General features: G+C 43.8%; 1 protein-coding gene and 1 non-coding gene across 8 annotated transcripts in view; both read right to left on the minus strand.

Annotated features, from left to right (window-relative positions):
• ARNT2 (aryl hydrocarbon receptor nuclear translocator 2) overlaps window positions 1–17,257 on the minus strand; it is a 189,027-nt gene that overhangs the window by 42,892 nt on the left and 128,878 nt on the right. For all 7 annotated transcript variants that reach the window (XM_032263864.1, XM_032263867.1, XM_032263866.1 and 4 more), the window contains exons 9-11: window positions 10,006–10,082; window positions 7,293–7,427; window positions 4,544–4,618 (exon numbers count right to left, since the gene is read on the minus strand). In XM_032263864.1, the coding sequence (XP_032119755.1) occupies window positions 4,544–4,618; window positions 7,293–7,427; window positions 10,006–10,082 (287 nt within the window). The remainder of the gene's footprint in view (window positions 1–4,543; window positions 4,619–7,292; window positions 7,428–10,005; window positions 10,083–17,257) is intronic.
• Window positions 16,209–16,327, minus strand: LOC116540416. Its single transcript, XR_004264431.1, has one exon. It is a non-coding gene; the product is annotated as a 5S ribosomal RNA (ribosomal RNA).

The raw sequence follows: 17,257 nt of genomic DNA on the forward strand, positions 1-17,257 counted from the left end.
TATACATACATACCTATGATTAAGTTTATAAATTAGAAACAGTAAGAGATTAACAACAATAACTCATAATAAAATGGAACAATTATAACAATATGGAAGCATCACTATTCTTGCACTTTGGGGCTGTTTTTAAGTAACATGAGGGCTACTTGAATGCAAGCCTACGGTGCTGTTGATCTCATAACTGAGATGGCTAACAGACTAAAGGGCAGACAGCGAGCACAGTGTGGACAGTCGCCACAGGGAGGATCCGTGGCCCAGGCTGGACAGAATGGGGAGGCACAGGGTTTCATCATGCTACTCAGAACAGCACACAATTTAAAACTGAAGAGTTATTTCTGGAATTTTCCATTTAATATTTTTGGACTGTGGTTGACTGCTGGTAACTGAAATCATGAAAAGCAACACTGCAGATAAAGGGCAACTGCCATACACATCCTATGCACACCCAGCAAACCGGAAACGGAAATACACGTGCGTATGTGCAGAAGGCAGCATTCCCATGCGGTTCTCATGGGTGAAGCACAAATGGAAGAAGGAATATAAATGACTGGTGTGGCTAGGCCTGGGTGTGATAACACCCCTAGCACAAAATACGGCAGGCAGGAGTTCTCCCCTCCACGGCCATGTACAGACCCCAGAGCAGGGCTGGGAAATCTCTGGGCCGTGGCGGCTGGGCTTGCTGAGTGAGAGACCACAGTGTGATCACAGATGAGAAAGGGGACTTGGTCCCTGTGGTCAGGAAAGGCCTGGCTCACTCATTCCTCACCCCCATCACACCTGTGGTCTGTTCTTCGGTGTTGTCTGCCGTCTTGGCCAGACTGTACACAGCATGGGGACAGGGGCGTCTTCATCACCTGTGTCTACCCATCTCTGTCATCAAGCCCTGCAAGGAGCAGGCTCTCAGAGCACACTTCCCAAAGTGACTCAGTGGTGTGCTGGCCCTATGGCCGGGGCTGGCCATCCTCCTTCTGCACTATCCCTAGGGGAAGCCAGACAAAATCTGAGCCTGAGGAGGTCAGATAAGACTCCCTGGTGGGAAATCCCTGAGTGATAAATAAACCAAACCAAGAGCTCTGGGAGGGTGGGAGGCTGTCCCTGACACCACGGAAGAGGAGGCGGAGCTGTGGAGTATGCAAGGCTGGGCACATCTGTGGCCCCAACAACAACCTGGCTCCTTCCTTGTGGGGCTGGAGGTCAAGGTCATGTGCCCCTCAGGTCAGCATTCTGAGGGGGTCCAAGGGCACATCTCTGTGTCTGCACCAAAACCATGGGACCTAGGGAGTCACTGTCCAGGTTTCAAAGCCCACATCTTCTGCACTCTGAGGATGCAGAGGAAAGGAGGTGATTTTTTTTGGTTTGTTTCTTCTAACTAGAATGTCTGAGAGTGTGAAACTTGTTAGCTCCATGCAACAAGCACATGGAAGGCAGCACCTTAAGAGCTGTGGAAAGAGAAGCTCAGCCTTAGGACCTGTGGAAAGAGAACAGAAGAAGGGGGCTGACAGTTCTGCACCCTCCTGGGGCCACGTTATAGGCTAAGGACCTTAGACGTGTTAGCTCAGGCAGTCCTCACAACAGCATTTTGTGAAACTGGACACTGAGCCTCAAAGGAGTTAAATACCTTGCCTAAATAAAGCCTTATGTGACCTTAAACCTAGATCTACCTGGCACCAAAGCCCTTTCTATAAATCCCTATTGCCAATGCACAATCGCTGTCCTCAGTGAGCCTCTCAGCCGGCAGGTGAAGGATCAGCGTATAGATAACTGTAATCCAGAGAGTATGCTCAATACCACTACAGAAACTCAAGATGAAGTGCCATGGGGTTACCAGGAGGGCCAGGAGAGACAGCCTGCAGTCAGGACATGAAAATGGCTCCTGGAGGGAACTAGAGTTTGGAATGCATTTGGCGGGCGGATAAAGTGTTGGCAAGTGAAGATGTGTGGGGAGGGTGCTCCTGGCAGAAGGCACAGCATGGGCAAATCCTGGGAGGCTGGGATACCTGAGATGTCACGGGGAGCGGCTATGCATGGTGCCAGTGAAACGGTCCAGGCCTTCAGGCCAGGGTAGTGCACATGCTGTGCCTAACCCAGGAATGCAGGGGACGGCCGAGGCCAAGCACAAAATCCAGCTTAGGGTGGCTCTTCAAGAAAACAGCCCCCTTCATCATCCTCATCATCATGGAAGGTGCCTGAGCAGAAAGGAGACGAGTGAGATGGGAACCTACTTTCACTTTCACGGAGCTCAGCTCTTTTTGACTTATAGGTAAACTGTGACCCAGAGAAGGAATCCAAGAGCAGATGCAAGTTTCCCGGCCCCTGGTTGGTTTGCTGTCACCCCCTCAAACTCAAATTCCTCACAAACTCAATCAAGTTCTAAGGGCCTCCTCTGGGCTATTCAAGTGCTTTTGTTCAAATCCAGAGTTCAAGAGCTGGCTCTTAGCTGACGTAGCCACCTCCCTGCTTTTGCAAGAAGAAGCCACTTCCCTTTATCAACATTTGATCCCCACCTCAGCTGTTGGTGGCTGGAGACCAAAGAACACAAGCATGGGACCGAGGCACGGCGTGTTCCAGGATGTCCCTGCGGCTGCTCGGCTGCTGCCCACTGTGCCCTGTGGCCCGGGCTGGTGCTGGGGCTTCCAGCATTGCTGTCTCGGCCTCCCCTCCTGCTGGAGGAATGCGGTGGCCGCTCACAGAGTGAGAGTTACTTAAGCTGGATGTCGGGGTGGGATCAGATGTCAATTCCTTCTCCGTCTTTTCAAAACCAACTGGGTTCTGACAGTGTCAGCAGTGTGAAGCCTCTGCTGTGCTGCTGGATGGAGAGGCCTGTGTGCGGGGTGTGGTGTTGTGATTGGATGCATTGGAGGGAGGGAGCCCTGGGCTCTGCGACCTGGGGCAGGGAACTGCACCCTCCAGAGTCCACTGTGACAAAAACGGGGCAGACAACACTTAACTGTGTAGTTGTGAGGACTACGTGAGATAGTGAAATGGGTCTGGCCGGTTACTGGGCACCGAATGGAGGCCCCATCACTGTGAAAGCTCCATTTCCACTAACCCAGAAAAATGAAGCCCACCCAACCCAAACCTGACTATCCTAAACGATGCAAAGTGTATCATAATCTCCACAGTTAGCAAACATACAGCACAAAAAGACAAGGTTTAACCATTCCAATTTCACATTTTTCCCAAATGAAAGTCACTGGCTACGGGTTTTGATCCATTTAGGTTGCTTTGTTAAGAGTCACCCTGGTGCAGCGTTCTACAATCAGTGGTGATTGTATGCCTACCTCCTCCGACGACTGTGCGGATTCAACAGCACATGGGGCAGGGTTTCCCACAGTGTTTGGCACACAGTAGGTGCTCGGCACACAGCAGCTAACAGTCACGATGTGCATGACACTGTTACTGGGGTGGCCACGCTCTCGGGTTCCCAGGTCATCCTGAATCCCCCCTCACCTGACCATGTCTATCCAAAGCCTCGGCACCAGTCAAACAACCGTCTCCACAAGCTGCCCCTATTTTAAATTCCCACGGCTCCAGCTCACATTCTGGCCTCATCACCTTTTACCTGGACAATTTTAAAAGCCTCCCGTCTTTGTTTCCAGTTATTTCCCCCACCTGTCTCTTCTGCATACCTGGACTACTGAAGTGGCTTTTCAAAACACTGCTCTGCTTAAAATCCTCAAAGTGATCCTCACTTACCTTTATTTTTATTTATTTATTTAGATGGAGTCTTGCTCTGTCACCCAGAATGAAGTGCAGTGGTGCCATCTCGGCTCACTGCAACTTCCGCCTCCCAGGTTCAAGCAATTCCTCTGCCTGGGCCTCCCAAGTAGCTGGGACTACAGGTGCGCACCACCATGCCCGGCTAATTTTTGTATTTTCAGTAGAGATGAGGTTTTGCCATGTTGATCAGGCTGGTGTCAAACTTCTGGCCTCAAGTGATCTGCCCACCGTGGCCTCCCAAAGAGCTGGGATTACTGGCATGAGCCACTGCGCTGGCCCACGCTTACTGACTGAGGCGAGAATCTATTTCTTTAGCATGGCTTAAGAGGTCTTTCATAACTTGGCTGTACTGGGCTCATTTATCAGCACTGCCCACTACCTCCTACAAGTTGGCCAGTGTCACTCCAGCCACTAGGAACTGCTTAGGATCCTCTCCTTTGCATCTCTAGGGCTGCCCCTTCAGTCTGGAATGTTCACTCATTTATTCTATGCCCATCCTTTAAGACCCATCCCAATTGTTCTCTCCCCAGGAACAAGTCCTGCCTCTTCCCCACGCAGTTAACCTTTCCAGCCTCTGCACTCTGCAGCCTCTTTCTTCATGACCCTTTAGAGTTCTTCTCCTATTACACAGTAATTGTTCATTAATGTATGTCTGTCTTTCCTACTAGACTGTGAGCGCCTTCCCAGTAGGGGCCCTGACTGAGGTCATAGGTAGGACTTTGCAGCCTGCCTGGCACACAGTAGGACTAATGTCCTGCCAGCCACATCCATGGGTGCCCAGACTGTGCATCAGCTTTAAGAGGGCACCGGCAGTATGTACCTGCTGGAAGCTCTCACGCAGATGGCTCTGATCCTCGGGGTGGCAGAATTCCAAAATGTCCTTTCCCAGAAGATCCTAAATAAAAGAGACAAGCTTTACTAATCACAGATCCACTTGTAATTATGTATATACTCACTGTGAGACAACAATGTTCACTTCCATCTCCTTTAATTCATCTCCTTTAGCCTGATCCACCCTAGACTATTTAAAAAGTGAATGCCAAGCCGGGCACGGTGTCTCACGCCTGTAACACCAGCACTTTGGGAGGCTGACGCGGGCAGATCACGAGGTCAGAGGTTTGAGACCAGCCTGAACAACATGGTGAAACCTGGTCTCTACTTAAAAATAAAAAAATTAGCCAGGCATGGTGGTGCACACCTGTAATCCCAGCTAGTTGGGAGGCTGAGGCAGGAGAATTGCTTGAACCCGGGAGCCAGAAATTGCGTGAGCCGAGAGCGCGCCATTGCACCCCAGCCTGGGCAACAGAGCAAGACTGTCTCAAAAAAAAAAAAAAAAAAAGTGAATGCCAAATTTCCCTGGGAGCCATCAGGGAACTAGCTTCCTGGTATTCATTCTAAGTTCCTTTGGCATGCTCAATATCAATTTCTAATTTTGCTAAGGCACTACATCAGTAGCTTCAAAATGCAATTTTATTTTTGTTAGTCTTGGAGAGGCAAACTGCAATAAACATACTTTAATAAACATAAAAAGAAAGCAAAATGATAGCCTGAGGACAGATGTGTTGCGTATGAAAACTGGAATTGTTTAAATGTGGAAATCGTAGCTCTCCTGTGGCTGAAGAAACGAGGTTATCATAAAATAACTGTACTTGTTAAAAGCCTGTTTACTGTCTATCTACTGTTGTTAGTCTATGTTACATTCAAAGGACACAGCATTAGCCCAGAACAAAAGTGTGTTTCACAATGAAACTGATCAGAATAAGACACATTGTTTATAGATAACTTCAAAAGTGTTGTACTAAAGTGGTCCAGTTGAAAGTGTCTTTTTTTCTTTTTTTGAGACGGAGTTTCACTCCTCTCCCAGGCTGAAGTGCAGTGGCGTGATCTTGGCTTACTGCAACCTCTGCCTCCAGGGTTCAAGTAATTCTCCTGCCTCAACCTCCCAAGTAGCTGGGATTACAGGCACGCGCCACCACTCCTGGCTAATTTTTGCATTTTTAGTAGAGACGGTGTTTCACCATGTTGGTCACGCTGGTCTCTAACTCCTGACTTTAAGTGATCCACCCACCTCAGCCTCCCAAAGTGCTGGGATTATAGGCATGAGCCACATGCCTGGCCAGGAAGTGTCTTAAACAGCAAAAGGTTTAAACTAACTTACTGATCACAACCCAAATCAGCAAACGGCCTAAGTGAGCTCTAATGCGGGCACTGGAGGGGAGGTCCTATCTGCGTACCAAGGAGCAACTGGATGCCCATGGGAGGTGCCACTGGATAAGTGGGCCTGGCTGGAAATATATTGCCATCAGAGGTCGGAGTGAATTTGGAAATAAATCAATTTATCCCATTATTCTATCCAAGAATCTTGAGGTTTACATGAATTTAGAGATGCAGAATTATATGCAGGGTCCTAATAGTTCTAGTTTGAGCTGTTTCTAGTTCTAAAATACACATCATTAAAATACTCTTATCTACATATCTCAAGCTCTGTTCCTCAGAATAAACATCTTTTTTCTTCTTTTAAAAAAAAAGTTTTATATTTTTAAATAAATTTAAATCTACAGAAAAGTTGATAGTACAATAAACTCCAAGTATATTCAATAATTATCAATATGTTGTCACATTCGCATTTTTCTTTTTTCATGTGTATGGATATGTTCATACATATGCATGTATATACTTAATTTCTTGCTGAACCATTTGAAGGTAAGTTATAGGCATCACGCTACTTCTCCTCAAAGTACTTTAGCATGTATCTCATAAAAATGAGATTAGCTTACAAAACGACAATGTGCTATATCATGTGCTATACTAAACCCAAGAAAATCAATTATTCAATGACATCACCCAATATTCTGTACACATTAACATTTCAGTTGTCTCCCAAATGTTTTATCTATCAATATGTTTTCAGGCCCAGGACACAATTTAGGTCCTTACATGACATATGATTATTTTATCTCCTTGGTCTATTTTAATCTGGGACAATTGCTTCTGCCTTTTTGTTTCTCATGATGTTGACTTTTTAAAAAAGAGTTCAGAACAAAGACCTAAAGATGTACCACCTGGATAAATAACAGTATCCAAATGCACTTGAGAAACGAGAGGTTAGGCAAAATTAGGCAGGCATCTTTACCAGGCTTTGCAGTCTTTCACATTAATGAGCTTTGTGATGAACATTAATTAATAAGAGAGCCCCTTTTAATAGAACATCTTAACTCCAGTTTGTGAAAAATCAACTAGAGGAACATAACAGCGAGGGCAAAGAAGAAAGAGTCTGTGTTGAATGGTGCAGGTGTTTACAACGTCCTTTCTTGACTTGGAAGGATATCTATCCAAAAGAAAGGATACCTATCCAAAGAAGAAAGAGTCCATGTTAATGGCGCAGGTGTTTACAACTTCCTTTCTTGACTTGGAAAGACATCAATCGTTCTATCCAGGCAGGGTACATGGGCTTTTATGATTTTTCTCCACATGGCCATTGCGTTGTATCTCAAACAAATGAGGTAAGAATGTTTTAAGAAAAATTAAACCTCTAGCCAATTGCCATGAGCTCAAAACTATCTACTGACCTGGGGTTGGTAGCCAATCACACTAATACACCTTGGATCCACAAACGTGATGATTCCATCAGAGTTATGCCGGGATAAGAACTCCGTGGGCACTGACATCCCGTTCATATCCATGCATACAGGAGAGCTGGTCACCTGGGATGGGGAAAGTCCACAGTTGAGGAGGTGTTGACAGAGATGACATGGAGATGGTAACAGAGATGAGAAGAACAATCCACATGCATTTAACTTCAAAGATCCTTCCATGTCATTTAGTACAATGACTCTAAAGTGTTCAAACATCCCTGTTCCCATCTTTAACTGTAACAGTTGACCACTTTCTTTACATTTCTGAACTTCAGTTGCCTTATCAATCAATGGGAATAATAAAACCTATAATCTCATAGGGTGTTTGTGAGGCTTAAAAGGGATACTGCATGTTAAACCTTGGCACATGCTCATGTTGGTGCTCAATAAATGCTAATCCCCTTCCCTTCTCCCACTTCCCTTTACTAAGGATGGCAAACGAGCCTAAGGAACTAGTTAAAATACTTGGAGCATATATATTTGTGAACTGAATTTACCCAAAGATTCTCTCTTCACCCATCTGCAAGCAATACCAGTGTTGGTCATACATGGATGAAATTGCCTATTCATTTGCCTGAAAATGGTCAGACCTAGGAAACCAGCCACATGAGAGATGAGTGTATCTTAACCAGGTCTGGTACGTCTCTCTTCTTCAGCATAGGGAAGACCCTCAATGTCCTAGGAAGAATGAACCGTCCAGTTGAATGAGTGGTTACTGTGTGGGCCAGACATTGAGCACGTTTAATTTTCACATAGTAAAAGATATGCTCCAGGCCAGGCACGGTGGCTCAAACCCATAATCTTTGGAAGCCCAAGGTGGGAGGATCACCAGGTCAGGAGTTCGAGACCAGCCTGGCCAGCATGGTGAAACCCCATCTCTACTAAAATTACAAAAAAATTAGCTGGGCATGGTGGTATGCGCCTGTAATCCCAGCTACTCAGGAGGCTGAGACAGGAGAATTGCTTGAACCTAGGAGTCAGAAGTTACGGTGAGCCAAGGTAGCGCCACCACACTCTAGCCTGGGCGACAGAAGAGACGCCGTCTAAAAAAAAAAAAAAAAAAAAAAAAAAAGACACGTTCCCTGGCCTTGAGGAGTTGCAGGGGATAAGCTAGCACTCAACTTACTTCCTGCAACAGGCAGTGAAAGAAGGGTAACTAAGGGTAGAGCTCAGTGCTATGAGAGTAAGGAGGAGAGAATGATTGATTTAGACTAAAATTAGGGAGACAGTTTAGTTGGGTCTTGAAAGATGAGCAGATAAGGAGGATAAGAAATATTGAAAGGAGAAGAGGGGAACAGGGGAATACCAGGCAAAACAGCCTGTGAACACTCCCAAAGGTGGGGGTTCATGGAAAGGGGAAGGGTGCTATGTGGGAATAAGACGTGAGAGAGGAAGAAGGGAAGGAGATGAGGTCATTGTAACTGGGTTTTTTGGGGTGCAGGGTAGGCGCAGCTCCCTGGAGAGAATGTTGTAGGTTCTTGGTCTCCACCATCTCAAGAATGAGAGAGAGGACCACTGCAGGTACGTGGTAAACTCATGAAGTAAATACAGCTAGTGTCCGACTTACGACCACGATTGGTTCCGACAGACCGGTCGTAACACGATTTGGTCGTAAGTTGAGTAGGCTATATTATATGTACAGTACTGTGAAATGATGTTATAAAAATCTTTGTCATATTTTATCATAATTTTCTTTCATTATTGTTATATATCATAATTTTCTTTGTTCATTTTATGCCATTTGTATCATCTCTACACCATTTTGCAGAAGTTGGTCCGCACTATCGCACGCCCAGCTGGGCAACGTTTGCGCTGCCAGACGCGGAGCAGTGGTGGCTAGTGATTGTGGTCGTAAAGTTGAATGGTCGTAAGTTGCATAGGTCGTAAGTCGATCAATACCTGTATCAGACCCAAGAAGTGTTGCAGAAAGGTGATTTTATTTAGGTAGAGAAAAGAGGGGAAAAAAGGAGAAGAGAGACAACTTCCATGAAGGAGGACTCCGGATGGGAATCCAGGAGAGAGAAAGATGGCTTCCACGAGGGTAGAAGGGGACCCAAGGGGTCCCAAGGGGTGTGAAAGAAGGGGACTTCTAACCTGGGGGAACCCCTCACCTTCTCCCAGACCTCTGGCCAATGAAAGGAGTTCCTTGGAACTTCCGCTGGAGTGATTGACTTTTGACCCTTTGCAGCGCCCGTGAAAATTAAAACAGAGACCGTTAAATCTCCCGGATGGAGAGAGACAGGAGGGGTGCATGGCGCTGGCAAGTTCTTGCCCTTAAAACTACGCCCCCTTGTGAACCTGGAAAGAGAACACATTCCCTCCTAATGATGAGCTTGGACTTTATCCCATAGACCCTGGGGAAATAGTCAAGGGGGTGAAGCGGGGATGTGATGTCAAGTTCCTGGCAACCCACAAGTGTGGGTGATGAGCTGATGCAACCTCTCAACGCAGCAACAACTCTACTTACAGCTCACAGTCCCCTGCTCTTCTAGATTTGGCCTCAGCCTTGTCCCACAGAGTGAGACACAAAACCCAACAAATACCAAGAACACAGGTGATCAGAACAGGCATCCAGACCGACCGTCTTCTGCACTTTGTGGTAATAAGCCTTCATTTGAGATTTAAAAGGCTATGAGTTTTTTCTTACCTGGAGTCTCCCAATTGCCACAAGGCAATATTTACTGCCTTGTCCCACATCAGTGTCTTCTTCAGGTATGGTCATTCCTGAAATGGGAAATGTCACGGTCATCAACAATATGTCCAAGGTGAATGGGAAAGAAGAAAGGTATCCACAATTTTATTTAAGCAATCGAAAATACAGATGGCGTGTTGGCCATGCAGCACTGGGAAGCCAGCCAATGAATTAACCAGTTCCTCACTCAGTTCCTGCTTCTGTCTCTGCCTGATGTCTTTTGATAATTTTATTGTACAATATCATCCGCATCTGTGGATGACGCAGAGGAAATTAAGGAAGATGAAATGAAAATAATTCATCTACACATCGGTACAATTTGGACAAGACATTGACTTGGGAGATTTCAGTAAGAAGCTGATATGGGTCTTTCAGCTTATGTAAATATCTCTTATCTGCTGACAAAGAATGAAACAAAGACCATCACAGGCAAAAGAAATACAAATAAAAACCACTGAGGCTGGTTACTAACTTGTTAGGCAAGGGAGCACAACCAGTGTTTCCTCTTGTGGTAGAAAGGCAGGGTTTTTTTTTTTTTAATTTTTTTTATTGCATTTTAGATTTTGGGGTACATGTGAAGAACATGCAAGACTGTTGCATAGGTACACACATGGTAGTGTGATTTTCTGCCTTCCTCCCCATCACCTATATCTGGCATTTCTACCCATGCTATCTCTCCCCACTTCCCCACCCCCCACCGTCCCTCTCCTATTTCCCCCCAACAGACCCCAGTGTGTAGCGCTCCCCTCCCTGTGTCCATGTGTTCTCATTGTTCAACACCCGGAAAGGCAGGGTTTTTTAAGGGCTAGAAAGGCGACACTGGTGCTCCAGATAGAAAGGAACTGGTTAAAACAATCCTCATTGTTCACTGGGGTTAGAAAACAGTCTTCTGTTTGGTCCAGTGTGGGTCTGGTATCTGGGTCCCTCACAGTGCAAGGTTCTCAAACATCTGTAGCTGGTTAGAACTGTTGTAGTGAAAACAAGTACTCCTTTTTGATATCCCAGCACTCATAGGCAAGTGCTGTTAAGTAGAAATTTTCCTTCTACACTGCATGATACTTAACACAAATATTTCCACACTGGGTCGGACCATGTGTCCACAGTGATAGAGTCACACAAGTACAGTGACAGCCCTCACTACAGACATTGAAGGGCACGTTAAACATCACTATGGTTTTGCGAGCTGGAGAAATGTCACTCCCACCCCACGACATTCCTGTCTTCTTTCCATCCCTGTTCCATCCACTCTCTGTAGGTGACCAGTCTCTTTCATTTCTGGTTTATCCTTGCTGCATTTCTTTTGCACAAATGTGCAGATACACATACATTTTCTTGTGTCCTTTTCTTTCTTCTATGAAGAGCTGTTTACCGTAGATACACGGGCTTTGCTGACTTCACTGAACAGTATGTCCTCTGTGTTCATGTTCATTTCACTTTCATTTCATTTTCATTTCACTCCATTTTCATTCATACAGCTCTTCCTCAATTCTTTTTTTTTATTGCATAGTGCTTCATCTTACTGATGTGCCATGGTCTATTCAACCGCTCTAAATACTGGGTGTTTAGGTGTTTCCAATATTTTCCAATGAGAAACAACACTGCAATGAATAACCTTGGGCGTATGTGTTTTATTATTATCAGAAGTGTATTTTCAGAGTGGATCTCTAGAAGTGGGGTTGCTGGGCCAAAAAGTAAGCACATACATAGTTTTACTTTGCCAAACTTTCCTCCAGAAGGGTTGCACCAATTTGCATTCCCACCAGGAATGTATGGGAGGTCTGCTTCCCCATAGTTTTGGCCAACAGAATATGCTGTCACATTATTTAATGTTTGTCAGTCTGACAGGTGAGAAATGATTTCTTATTGTTGTTCTAATTTGCATTTCTCTAATTATGAGTGACTTTGAACATTATTTGTATGTCTGAGGACCATTTTTATGTTTTGCTTTTTAGTGAATTGTCTGCTCCTGTCTCCTCCCCATTTTTCTACTTTGATCTTTTGCCTCTCAGTTTTTAAAAGTTCCCTGTATTTGGGATATTAAACCTTTGTGGTACATGTTGTGAATATGTTCTTCCAGATGGTCTCCTGTCTTTTGACTTTGCGGTGATTTAAAAATTTCAAAAATTTTATGTGGTAAGATTTATCAACCTTTTATTGCCTCTGGAGTCTGAGTCATAGCAGAAAGCTATTTCTTACAAAAAGCTTAAAGAAAAATTCACCCTTGTTTTCCTCTGATACTTTTATGGCTTTATTTTTCACATTTAGATCCCTAATCCATTTGGAGTTATTCTTTTGTGAGTTATGGGATACAAATCTAATTTTATCTTTCTCTAAATGGCTATCCAGTCGCTCCACCAACATTTATATAAATTGCAGTGATTTGAGAAGCCAACTTTATCATATAATTCACATACGTGTTTGGATCTAATTTTGAACTGTCTCTCCTATTCCTCTGGCCAATTGCCTATTCAGGCACTAGTACCACACCACTTTAATTACAGAGGCTTTATTGTATGTTTTAATGTTTGGTAGGACTATTCCTTATAGTTTTTCTTGGCTATTCTTGAAGGTATATTTTCCATGTGAACTTTGCTAGTATTAACTTATCTGACTCCATAAAATAGCTTGATAATATTTTTATTAGGATTGCATTAAATTTATGAATTAACTTCAGGATAAATGGCATATTAATAATGTTGAGTTATCCTCCCAAGAACAAGGGATGTTTTCTCATTTGTTTAAATCTACTTTTGTGTCTTTCAGGAGTGTTTTCAAATTCTCCTCACATATACTTGTCCTTTGTGTACTTATTAGAATTATTCCTAAGTATTTAATCTTTTTACTACTGTAAATGGGGCTTTCTCTACCGTTATATCCTCTGCTTATTGTTTATGTATAAGAAGGCTATTGATTTTCATATATTAACATTGCACTCTGCTACTCCCTGAATTATTTGCTTCAATTTTATCACTGATTCACTAGGCTTTTCCAGGTGTACTATTATATAATCTAAAAATAGAGATCGCTTTACTTTTTCTTTATGCAGTCTTTTGCCTCTAATTTCTCTTATTTAGTGATATGGGATAATACGTCGATTATAATTTGGAATAGTAGCAGAGATAGAGGGCATTATTGCCTCGTTTCTGATCTTAGTGGAAATGTCTCAGGGTTTCTCCATTAAATAAGATGCCACCTTTTAGACTAAGGTATAACACGTATGCACACACATTTATCCTATTAAGAAATTACCTCTTAATTATGGTTTAGCATTTTTGCAAATCTCTTTAATGCCTTACTTAATAATGGACAGCTGGAGTCTCGTATCTGCTCTGCGCTCAATCTGTTACCATATGTTGTTTTAGTTGAGGCATATGAAGAAAATATGGCCTCACATAGACATGGAAAAGGGAGAAAAGGAGGGAGCTTTTTCAGAATACTGAGTATATTCTCCTTTGGTATTTTTCCAAATCTTGACAACTGGTAGTTTCTTAAAGGCTAATTGTAATATGAAATCCAAAACTATATTAATGACTTTTTCATACTGTCATATCGTAATATTCAATACAGTATTAAAATAGGTTAGTTTATCTAACACTTTCAATGGATCTTTATCCATCACATGATTTTAAATATTATGTATTGGTCACCTGGAAAATACTAGTTAACCATATTATACAGACCTTCTAAATGTCGATACATTACATTATACAACATTTAAGAATTCGCACTTATTAATACTACCATATATTGCATCAGAAACATCTCTAGATACTGGTCAAAATTATGGTGGCAGGCACAAGCTTTCCAAAACTCAAATTTTTATTAGAAAACCAGAATTTTACCAGTGACAATAAAGACTGTCAATTGTTTTCCTTGAAGTGACAAGTTCGATTTATTTGAGAACATATCTGCCAAATATATAAGCTTTAATAACTACCATTTGTTTGTTAGTCACTCTTTCAAGCAAAAACTATGTCCCATGAAAAAACACTTAGTTCAGCTCACAGCCCAGAGAAAGCCTACGTGCCTTTCCCTGACACAATCACTGCACTTTGGTCTCTGCAGAAGTCACTTTATGCATGTTTTCCATTTGGGGCTTAATACAACCCCTAATTTTTACTGTCTCATCAGGGACATTCTTAAGTGAAGCTAGCATTTAAACACTTTTAAATAATGTTTTAATTGCAAGTATGTAGTGACAAAGAGGACAGTTTGGTATCACTGCCATGATTCACGCTAAGGCCCAGCAAGTTTACCCACCAAGGCTTTTTATGCCATCAGTGCAAATGTTGACACATAGAAAGGGGCAAATAACATCACAGTGTTATTATGAGAACAGGTTTAACTTTGTGTGCCCCTGAAGACATTTCAGGACTCCCCAGGTCCACGGATCACACTTGAGAACCGAGCTCTATGCACTGCCATTCCCCTGAGTTTTTTCCCTTGTCTTGTCTGTTTTTAAATCCTTTTCCATTGCCTCTCTTTTCTTTTCTTTTCTCTTTTTTTCTTTCTTTCTTTCTTTCTCTTTCTTTTTCTTTCTTTCCTTCCTCCTTCCTTCCTTCCTTCCTTCCTTTCTCTCTCTCTTTCTCTCTTTCTTTCTTTCTTTCTTTCTTTCTTTCTTTCTTTCTTTCTTTCTTTCTTTCTTTCTTTCCTTTCTTTTCTTTCTTTCTCTCTCTCTCTCTCTCTCTCTCTCTTTCTTTCTTTCTTTCTTTTCTTTCTTTCTTCTTTCTTCTCTCTCTCTCTCTCTCTCTCTTTCTTTCCTTTTTTTGTTTGAGACAGTGTCTCACTCTGTCGCCCAGGCTGGAGTGCAATGGTGCCATCTTGGCTCACAGCAACCTCCGCCTCCTAGGTTCAAGCGATTCTCCTGCCTCAGCCTCCCAAATAGCTGGGATTATAGGAATGTGCCACCATGCCTGGCTAATTTTTGTATGTTAAGTAGAGACAGGTTTTGCCATGTTGGCCAGGCAGGTCTCAAACTCCCCACCTCAGGTGATCCGGCCTCGGCCTCCCAAAGTGCTGGGAATACAGGCGTGAGCCACTGTGTCTGGCCTCCATTGCCTCTATTTTTAATCAGATATTTGTGAGACCCAAGACTATGTCTCTAGTCAAGATGTTCCTCCGTAGCTCCAGATCTTGCCTTTACTTACCTCCTGAAAAAGTCGAGCTCAGTCTCAGTTCTCTCCAGCTAAATCGTGCCCGATCTTTCTACCAAACATCCCCCTCTTTCTACTCTCCATGGAAAGACCACTAGTATACCTACCTCATATACATTCTATATATAGCCTACCTCATATACATTCTCTCCTTCCATGCTAAGGAACCTTGATTTATTCAGAGTGGCAATGTGCCTGCTCCATTAGAGTTAGAGGTGTTCAACTGGCATGGCTCTGGCTTATCAGATGGATGCAGAGGTCATGGGCAGGGCTTTTGGGAACACTCCTTTCCATATGAAACACAGGTATGATGGGGTAGGTCTAGCAGCCATCGCGAAAGGCAGGGAAGCCGGGGCCACACAGTAAGGACTGTGGAGTGAAAGCTGTGAGAATGAGTCCTTCGTTACATCACAGAGCCCCTCTACTAACTCTAGACTGCCTACCTTTGGCTATAAAATAGATTTATTTAAGGCCCTGATATTTGAGTTTTTCTGCTATATGCACCGAAACTCAATCACTTACTGGTATACATTATAATCCCTATTAGAAGCATGACTACCAGCAGTAACATTTGTCGCTTAATCAGACTGATCAGCAGCTAAACCTACGTCTTACTTAAAAGAAATCCTGCTTTGTGAGTGATTATGGTGGAAGACAGTATCCTAGCTTCCACTCTGGAAGTCAAAGAGCTAGATTTTACCTCCCTGCATCCTTGCAGGGTGAAGGAGTGGTTCAAATTCATCAGCAGAACAGAGCACAGTGTCCTGACCAAGCTGCGGCTACTAACAGATATTCCCTGGGCTTCATACTTCTTTAACCCATGGAAACTGCCTAGGTTTCTGTTCATTTCCCAAAGCTGGTCCACTTTGATTGATGGGAACCATTAACATTTAACCAAGAACTCTCTTTTTGCTTGTGACTTCCAGAGCTGTCTTCTGTTATGTTACGAGTGACTGCAAATCTCAAGTTCTGCATACCTCAAGTCAGAACTCTTTTTTTTTTTAAAGCCCACAGCACCCGGTATTCCCAGGCGCTCTCCCATCCAAGTACTAACCAGGCCCGACCCTGCTTAGCTTCCGAGGTCAGACGAGATCGGGTGCGTTCAGGGTGGTATGGCTGTAGACTCAAGTCAGAACTCTCAGCATCATCATGCACTATTCCTTCCTCTTCCCAGTTACGTAACAATGGGCACCAAACCTGTCTGCTTCAACGTCACAGTTAGCTCTCCAACCGTCTCCTCTCCACCCTGTTGTCTATATCATTCTTAGAAGTTGGCCACACGCCATTCCTCTGCAGGAAATGAGGATAAATCAAAAGTCTTCATTCCAGCATACTTGGCTCTTCATGACACTTACCATGTACCTACAGTTCCTCCAAACACCAAATGCCAGTCAGGACTCACATGAACAGCATGCATGTGCCTTTAAGGAGGGCCAGTTTCTTGCTCCTCAGGAATTTTAAGAGCCCTCTGCACTTTCAAGAGGACCAGTTGATTCTAGAACGATGAGATGAGCTGGGCAGCAGCAGCACACTCAGCTAACTAAAGAGCTGGCTCCAAAGGCACAGAACTAACTTACAATAGGAGCACCAAAGCAATAACGAAGAAGGTGTTCTTCTGCTCAGTAGATGGACAAGGGTTACTGCTGCAAGGTCTGAGATGGAAGAAGATGGGATTCCACATGGCAATGGAATTTCAGGGCAGGAGGTGTCCTTAGAGGACAATGAGCCCAACACCCCCGTGAGACTTCAATCCCATGTGCATCTATTGCTGCTTGGACTCCTCCAGTGGTGGGTGGTCGCTATACCCCCAGACAACCCAGTCCACCTGTCTCCTTGAAGATTTCAGCTGCTGGGCCCGGACTTGCCCTTAGAGTCATACATTCTTCTGCTGTGTAGCCCTTCAGACAAGGGAAGAGTATAATTGAGTTTTTGAGTCTTTTCTGTTCTGGGACAAACATGCTTCTATCATTTAAACTGTTCCTCTTACAAAAATAGTTTGACTCTCTATATTCTCGTCACATTTCTGAATATGTTTCTAATTGCCTCTATTTCCC

The sequence above is a fragment of the Sapajus apella genome, unplaced genomic scaffold, assembly GCF_009761245.1.
Source record: "Sapajus apella isolate SASKATOON/1434 unplaced genomic scaffold, GSC_monkey_1.0 scaffold139, whole genome shotgun sequence".
In the NCBI taxonomy this organism is placed as follows: Eukaryota; Metazoa; Chordata; class Mammalia; order Primates; family Cebidae; genus Sapajus; species Sapajus apella.